The 8,709-nt window shown below is 51.1% G+C and overlaps 1 protein-coding gene across 2 annotated transcripts; it reads left to right on the forward strand.

Moving 5' to 3' along the window:
* The first annotated feature begins 1,617 nt into the window (after nt 1-1,617).
* On the forward strand, nt 1,618-6,155 carry KLK14 (kallikrein related peptidase 14). Of its 2 annotated transcripts, XM_043598387.1 has the most exons (6): nt 1,635-1,710; nt 1,793-1,854; nt 2,645-2,816; nt 4,558-4,811; nt 4,916-5,052; nt 5,642-6,155. In XM_043598387.1, exons 2-6 carry the CDS (start codon nt 1,815-1,817, stop codon nt 5,792-5,794), a joined length of 756 nt encoding a protein of 251 aa, XP_043454322.1. In that variant the 5' UTR covers nt 1,635-1,710; nt 1,793-1,814; the 3' UTR covers nt 5,795-6,155. The 2 variants fall into 2 exon arrangements, with proteins under 2 accessions (XP_043454321.1, XP_043454322.1); XM_043598386.1 differs by having other exon boundaries at nt 1,618-1,854.
* Nucleotides 6,156-8,709: the final 2,554 nt, after the last annotated feature.

The following is an 8,709-nucleotide window of genomic DNA, read 5'->3' on the forward strand; positions in this document are numbered from 1 at the left end:
CGTTAGCCAGACTACAGGTCTCCTTCCAGGTCACCTCTTCAGGTGCCTCTATTTGCCGGTGTGCACGCGTGCAAATATCTGTTTCTATGTAATGTTACCTCCTATGTAGGTCCAGGTCACCACAAGGGGCCCCAGCCCTCCTGTGCCCCCAGGGTGGGATGGGGGTCTTTCCTTCTGGTTTGCCAGGGCCCTGGCCGCCTAAAGCAGGGAGCTCCTTAGAGCCAGTTCACAGGCAACCGAAGTGCACACAGGGAGCCGGGTGTGTGGGTTCAGACACACTGAGTCCCCAGGTGCAGACCAGACTAAGCAGCAGCCCAGGCAAAGAGGAAGGAAAGTGGTTTGGGAGCCAACCCCGGGGAGTGGGGGGGGGGGGGAGGGAAGGGAGGGTTCTTGAGAGGGGGAGAGTGCACAGGCTGCCTCCTGAGTCACCGTGCCCTGCTCAGGCCCAGGGACAAATTGCAGTCATTAGGGAATTTAAGAGGCTGGGGAGGTGCTGTACTGAGGGCAGCGTGCCCTACCCCAGGTTAGGAGGGGTCCCTTGGACCCAGAGCACCTCCTTGGGCTGTCTGGAGCCCTCCCCCACCTCACCGTTGTCTCCCTCCCTCTCTCTAGGTCACCATCTCTCACTCTGTCCCCACCCTTCTGCCGAGTTGGGAGACACCAGTTCTCCACTGCTCCTTCTCCTCCCCGCTGGGGTCCCTGTTCCCCAGACTTTCAGGACTGTGAGAACCACAAAGCCAGAAAGCCTAGGGGACAAGACAGTCCCAGGTGTCTCCTGCCCTTCCCCGCCCCACCCCCTGCCTCCCTCTTCCTGGCTGCTGTCACCTCCCATCTCTGCCTCCCTGTCTCCTCTGAGTGCGTCCCCACCACGTGCTGTGCCCTAGCTCCCTTGGTCACCCCCTCACCTGCCTGGTCCTGCATCGTCCTCCCACTCCTCCAGCATTTCATCCTCTGGTCCTCCTGCTATTATTTTGTGTGTTTGGGGTGGGGGAGGGGTGGTGATCCTGCCTTCCTTCTCTCTCTTCACTCGGTTCTCTTCCTTTGTGTCTCTGTTCTGCCTTCAGTGTCTTCCTTGTCTTCCCTGTTTTTCTGTTTCTTTCTTAGCTTTCCCACATTCCCTTCTCCATGAATCACTGTCTCTGTGCTGCGCCTGCCCCCCTGTCTCCCGCCCCCCACCTCCTCTGTCCCCATGTCCACATTCATCTTCCTTCTCCTTCCCCATCTTTCCTTAGTCTCTCTCCCTCTGACACTTGTCTCTCGGGTCTGTGTTTCTCTGACTCTTTCTCTGGTTCTCCACCTTCTTATGTTACTTCTCTTACATTTCCCAGTCTTCTCTGTGTCTCTTTACCCCCAACCCTTACCAGCACCTTCCCCTGAGCCACCCACTCTGTCCACCCTGCCCTGGGGTCCCCCTCCCTCCCTGGGTTCCTCCCAGATTAAACACCTTCCCTGGGCGGGTTCTCATTAATGTGGTGGCTGCTTCTCTGACCAGAGAAGGAAGGGAGGAGATGGGACCAGGGAGTCCTGGAGTCCTGGAATGGGAAATGGGCAATAAAAAAATGTCAGGAGAAGGGCGGGGGTGGGGGAGGCAGGGCCTGTTGCCCAGGCCAGGGATAAAAGGGCTCCACAGAGTGACAGGGAATCAAGGCACCACCCCCCTTCCTGCACACACAGAGACGCATCCACGTCTTGAAGGGTCTTGGTCTCTGTGTAAGGCCTTCACTGTCTCTGTCCCTCATCTCTGGGTCTCTTGCAGCCTCCTTCTCTCTCACTTTCTCTTTGCATTTGCCAGAACCTGACCTCCAGACCCCAGAATGCTCCTCCTGCTGACAGCACTCCAGATCATGGCTCTAGGTAAGGCAGCAGTGAGATCCGGAGTATGGCAGTCCCCTAGGCATGCTGAGAAGAGATGGAAAGTGTTCCCTGGGGCCCTGGGGTGCTCATGGATGACCTGATGAAAAGACAGGAGGGTGGTTTGGGGGTCGTGACTGAGGGGCATGCAGAAGGGGCCTGAATTCTGAGTTGTGGAGATATCAGGGTGCAGGAGTCGAAGGAGATGGGGAGGAATAAATGAGGAATTGTGGAGAAGTATCCAGTGCTGTCTAGGTTTTATTTAAAAAGGAGGGCTGCAAAACTAATGGAAAGACGGCATGTTGGTGGTGGTGATTGTGGGCGTGATGGTAGGTGGTGTGGGTGTGGGGTGAGACAGTGGATCCTGGGGGTCCGCACAGAGTGGGAAGATTGGATAAAGGGCAGGGAGCTCCTTGAATGTATTGGAGAAGAATTAATGGGAGGAATGGTGGTATCCTGTGAAAAGTGGTGGTAGAAAGTATTCATGGGAGAGTAGAGTCAAGGGTAGTAGATATGTCAGAGCCCTGGATGAGGCAGCCATGGGATCAAGTAATATACTATGGAGGTGATGGTGGGGGAGGGGTGGGTGTCAGAAAACTCCCTGATTGTGTTGGGGCAATAATGGAGGCAACATTGGGCATATCTCAGACTGGGTGGGACAAATAGAGGCAGGTGGTTTAGGGGTTAGGAAAAGAAAAGGGATTTGTGGGTCCCAGACGTCCTAGAGAGTTGGGGGTGGAAAGCATTTGTTCATCTGCTTTCCCCACCACACCCCACCTCTGCCTGTTCCTAGCCATGGCACAGAGCCAAGAGGATAAGGACAAGATACTTGGTGGTTATACATGCATCCAGAACTCCCAGCCATGGCAGGCGGCCTTACTGGCAGGTCCCTTTCGTAGTTTCCTCTGTGGAGGGGTCCTGCTGTCAGGCCAATGGGTCATCACCGCTGCTCACTGTGCCCGCCCGTGAGTAACCCCCTCCCCTATTCCTGTGCAGGGTGAATTCTAGAGTCTAGCGTCCCAGAGCTCAGCTAAGAACCTAGAGCATTGTGTTGAACCTAATGTAGTAGCTGGATCCTGGTTTGGGGTCTAGATAAGAGCCTAGAATTACCAACACAGCTCAGAATATAGAACCCAACCATAAATCCTGAACTCAGCTTAGATTCTGAAAGCAGATTGACAGTTTAGAACCCATATGCCAGCTTAGAGTCCCACACAAAAATTAGAAGCTAACTTATCTGGAGATCCAGCTAGAGGCCAAACTCTACATAGAGACCAAGATTAGGAGCCCATTCCAGATTGGTGGTTCAATTGAGGGCACAATCTACATTCAGAAACTCAGGACCCCTCTCAGAACACTGCCTAGAATCCAAAGCCTAGTCTAGAACCTGCAGTCCAGCCATAAATCCAGGACTCTGATTACAGCTAGAACATACAGCTCCGGGCTCTGGGCTGCGAGCACAGAGCCTCCGGGCTCTGGGCTCAGACTGTAGGAGAGACAGAACCAGAGCCCATTCTAGGTACAATGTTTAATTCAGAGTCTAGTCTATAGCTTCTTTTTGAGAGGCCTAGAACCCAAACCTCAGCCCAGTGTCTAAATCCCAGAATGCAGACCATAATCTGATGTCTCATAAAGAACTCAGTAGTCTAGACCAAACCCTAGAACCCAGATCCCTGACAAAAGCTCACCCAGTACCTGTAAACACTAAGATATAATTCCATAAATTGAAATTCATGTCAAACCTAAAGCCCAGAACTCAGCCCAATGTCTAGAATGCAAAGTCCAGAATGCAAGACAGCATCCAGAAACTTGGATCCAAGCCATAACCTGGAGCTCCATCTTGAACCCAGAGCTCAACCTGAGGTCAAGGCTCAGACCAGAGTCTAGAAGCAAGAGCCCAGACCATAACTGTAGTGCAATCTAAAACAGAGCCCACCCAAGAATCAAAAACTCAGACTGATGTCTAGGACCCTAAGCTCAAAGACAGAGCTCAAACCATCGTCTAAAACCCAGGCCATAAACCAGAGTTTAAGCAAGAACCCAGAACTCAACCTAGGAACTGAAGCTCATATCCATGTCCAGAATCCATAGTTCAGATCACAGTCCATTGCTCAATATAGAATTGAGCCTACCCTACAACTAAAAGCTCAAATAAACATCTAGAACCAAGACTCATACCATAATGCAGAGCTCAAAATAGAATCTGCAGTCTATCCTAACACCAAAAGTTCATACCCATATCTAAAACGCATGCCATGATCCAGACTCCATCTAGAGAACCCAAATTCTAGCTTCAACTCAAAAGTTCAAAATGTCTAGAACCCAGAAGCCAGGCTGGCACCAGGATGGAGCCTCTCAGGAGCCTCCTCCAGGATATCAATTCTGATTTAGAGCCTAGAGCCATAGCCCAGAGTCTCAGTTGGAACTCAGAGCCTAGAACCCAGCACTGAGCCAAGAACTCCCAACCATTACCTTACACCCAAGCCAGAAACCAGAACACAGCTCAAGACAGAAAGGGGTGGATGGTGGGATTGACCCAAGAGAGAAGCCAAGTTATGAGAAAGGGCACAGGAGTCCAGCTGGTGTTCCAAAAGTTGGTTAGACTTGTGGGAAATTCATCAGCAGGGAAGGGAAAGGGGCCAGAGGATGGGGAGTGGTCTCCAGGTCAGATCCTGAGCAGTGCTACTTTTGGGGGTCATGGGCCAGGATCCTTCATGTAGCCCTGGGCAAGCACAACCTGAAGAATTGGGAGGCTACCCAGCAGGTGCTGCGTGTGGTTCGCCAGGTGCGACACCCCCAGTACAATTCCCGGACCCACAACAACGACCTGATGCTGCTGCGGCTGGAGCGGCCTGTTCGGCTGGGGAGGGCGGTGAAGCCCATTGCCGTGGCCAATACCTGCATGAGCCCAGGGACCCCCTGTCTCGTGTCTGGCTGGGGCACCACATCTAGCCCCATTGGTAAGTACTTCCGTATCCTGGAAATGAGGGGCTGGGGGACTGGACTTCTGGGTCTGAGGGAGGAGGAGGTAAACCCAACTCGTAACCCTTCAGTGTACCCCCAGCCAGGTACCCCAACTCCCTGCAATGCGTGAACATCAACATCTTCTCGGATCAAGAGTGTCAGGGGGCTTATCCTGGAGCCATCACTGCCGGCATGGTCTGTGCAGGTGTTCCCCAAGGAGGGAAGGACTCTTGTCAGGTGAGGTGCAGAAAGGAGAGTTGGAGGAAGGGGATTGTTTGGGGCTGGCACTTGGGTACCAAAGGATCTCAGGAGCATGAAAATCAGAGGAGGTATCCCCAGAAACTGAGAGAGATTGTAATAGTCCGGCTGCATCCTAGCTGTATACCCTCGGGTAACAGGCCTAATCCCTCTGTCAAACAGGGGTAGCTCCTCTTAGAGCACATGGTGGAATCAGATGGTAATTCATGGAAAGAGTGCAGAGTGGTGCCTGCACTTAGCTCTGATCACTGCTCTCATTGCTGTTATTATATTTGGTCCCCTGGAAATCTGTGCTCAGCACCTCTAGAGACCTTAGCCCATCCCTAAGAGGTGACTCCAGAGACAGGGAGATGTAAAGAGGCACACACAGTTTTCTAGAGCAGCACAGTGAGCCCCAAGGGGAAGAGACAGAAGGAAGCAGTGAAAAGGGAAGGCAGTGATATCTCCAGAGCCCTGTCCAGGGGTCTCAGCCCACCTCTTCCCCATCTCTGCCTCTTGAGTCCTTCACACCCACGGCTCTGGCCATCTGTCGTCCGTGGGTGTCTCCATCTCAGCCTCTCCCCTTCAGGGCGACTCAGGGGGACCCCTGGTGTGCAAAGGACAGCTCCAGGGCCTCGTTTCCTGGGGGATGGAGCGTTGCGCCCTGCCCGGCTACCCTGGGGTCTACACCAACCTGTGCAAGTACCAGACCTGGATCCAGAAAACCATCCGGAGAAGATGATTGTTGGTATGACTTAACATCAGCTGCCCAGCTGTCTCCCCAGACCCTGCTCTCTCCACTCAAGACCCAGGAGTCCCAGCCCCCAGCCCCCCAGCCCTCCTCCTCCCTCAGACCCAGGAGTCTGGGCCCCCAGCTTCTTGATGGGGACCCCTGGCCCAGGATTCCCCTTTCCCAAAGAAGTTCCTTCAGGTTTTCTCTCCACTCCCCCACAACACCATTATTCAAGACCCCTTCGGTACAGGGACAAGAGCATGAAAACACATGCTTTGGGGCATCATACCCCAAAGAAGACAGTTTTCAAAGCTTAGTGTCTCTAAAAACCAGATAAATAATAATAAAAATGGAATAATCCTAAAGTCCATTCACCTGTTCATTTAATTCATCTGACAGATATGTACACACAAGTGGCTGAATGGGGTCCGTGTTGTTCCCTTGGAGGCACCCTCCATTCCCTACATCTGGTGTGGTAGAGGGAAATGCCCAGCCTCACGGCATGACCCTGAACAAGACCGTCCCTCCCGAGGCTGGGTCCTGTGAGCAGGGACTGCTGAGGTCCAGGGCAGGGAGGGCAGAGACCCACCTTGTTTCTTGGAAAACCCTATGCAAATAAAAAGGTCCTCTTTCTCCTAATCAGATCTCAGGTGAGGAGAGTTGAGTTAATCACCTGCTGGAGTTCAAGTCCTGGCAGAGCTCTGATCTCATTTTATTTCTTTATTTCTATCTGTCATCCCTGGCTCCGGTCCCCTCCCTCCCCACAGGCACCAACACAAATGGCCTTGAACACCATGAGTCCTTGCAAAACATGCCTGTCACAATGTGTTGCTTCTCATTTACATGAAACCATTGTGTTATGGATCTCATTCTCTTTCTCACTTTCATTCATCAGACTATTTATTGGAGGGGCGCCTGGGTGGCTCAGTCGGTTAAGCCTCTGACTTCGGCTCAGGTCATGATCTCACGGTTCGTGAGTTCAAGCCCTATGTCAGGCTCTGTGCTATCAGCCTGGACCCTGCTTCAGATCCTCTGTCCGCCCCTCCCCCACTCTTTCTCAGTCAAAAATAAACGTTAAAAAAATTAAAAATAGAAGACTATGTATTGCCTACAACAGTGCACCAGGCATTGTTCTAGGTGCTGGAAGTTGAGCTGTGAACAAGCCAGATAAATCTAAATGCCTCCCCCAACAGAGCTGACACTCTGGCAGAAGGTGATAGACAAGAAACGACCAACATAATTTAAAAGTACGGTAGAGGGGCGCCTGGGTGGCGCAGTCGGTTAAGCGTCCGACTTCAGCCAGGTCACGATCTCGCGGTCTGTGAGTTCGAGCCCCGCGTGGGGCTCTGGGCTGATGGCTCGGAGCCTGGAGCCTGTTTCCGATTCTGTGTTTCCCTCTCTCTCTGCCCCTCCCCCATTCATGCTCTGTCTCTGTCCCAAAAATAAAAAAAAATAAAATAATAAAATAAAATAAAAAAAGTACGGTAGAGAGGCACTGGGCTGACTCAGTCGGTGAAGCATATGACTCTTGATCTTGGGGTTGTGGGTTTGAGCCCCACCTTAGGTGTAGAGATTAGTTAAACATAAAATCTTCAAGGGGCACCTGGGTGGCCAGTTGGTTAAGCTTTGGTTCAGGTCATGATCTCACGATTCGTGAGTTCAAGCCCCACATCGGGCTCTGTGCTGACACCTCAGAGCCTGGAGCCTGTTTCAGATTCTGTGTCTCCCTCTCTCTCTGCCCCCCTCCTGCTCACGCTCTGTCTCTCTCTCAAAAATAAATAAACATTAAAAAAATTTTTTTTGAAAAATAAAATAATAAAAGTAAAGCAGAAAGCCCTTAAGAATGAAAGGTCAGTAAACTTGAGCCAGGAGACCAGCCCAGCGTGTACCAGAGCCAGCTCAAACCAGCCCATAAAAGCCAACTGGCAAATTTTTAGGAATTTTGAGAGCCAGTTGGTAAACACAACCATTATTAGAAATTAAATTACATTGGGGTGCCTGGGTGGCTCAGTCGGTTAAGCATCTGACTCTTTTTTTTTTTTTTTAACGTTTATTTTTGAGACAGAGAGCACAAGCAGGGAAGGGACAAAGAGAGAGGGAGACACAGAATCTGAAGCAGGCTCCAGGCTCTGAGCTGTCAGCACAGAGCTTGACTCAGGGCTCAAACTCATGAACTGCAAGTTTATGACCTGAGCCAAGGTGGGATGCTTAACCGACTGAGCCACCCAGGTACCCCAAGCATCCAACTCTTGATTTCAGCTCAGGTCATAATCTCACAGTCTTTGAGTTCGGAGCCCCGCGTTGGGGTCTGCACTGGCAGCTCACATCCTGCTTGGGATTCTCCCTCTCTCTCTGCCCCTCCCCTGCTTGCACTCTCTCTGTCTCTCAAAATAAATAAACAAAAACTTTAAAAATATTAAATTACATAAACTTACAATTGAACGATGAATATTCAAAACAAGTTCAATTAATACTCAACATTCATCAATTCCTAATTATTTTCATGAGTATTTATATACTTTGAAGCTATATTTGTCTTATTGCCTTACATCTGTCACTGCGAGCTCTGCACATGTCTTTCTCACTCTGTGTCCTGTGAAATTGTCCTGGCAGGTTGATATCAGCCCAAGCAGGAATACTTGTGCCACAGAAATTGGCAAAAGCGGGGCAGCTGGCTGGCTTAGTCAGTTGAGTGTCCAACTCTTGATTCCAGCGCAGGTCATGGTCCCAGGGCTGTGGGATTGAGCCCCACATCAGGCTCACTGCTGGGCGTGGATCTTGCTTTGATTCTCTCTCTCTGCCCCTCTCCCTCACTCTCTCTCTCTCTCTCCCCCCCTTTTCTGTCTCTTAAAATTAAATAAATAAACACATAAACAAACAAATTAAAAGAAATTGGCGAAAGCTTTTTTTTCTTGGAGAGCTTA

Source organism: Prionailurus bengalensis, chromosome E2, assembly GCF_016509475.1.
Source record: "Prionailurus bengalensis isolate Pbe53 chromosome E2, Fcat_Pben_1.1_paternal_pri, whole genome shotgun sequence".
Lineage (NCBI taxonomy): Eukaryota > Metazoa > Chordata > Mammalia > Carnivora > Felidae > Prionailurus > Prionailurus bengalensis.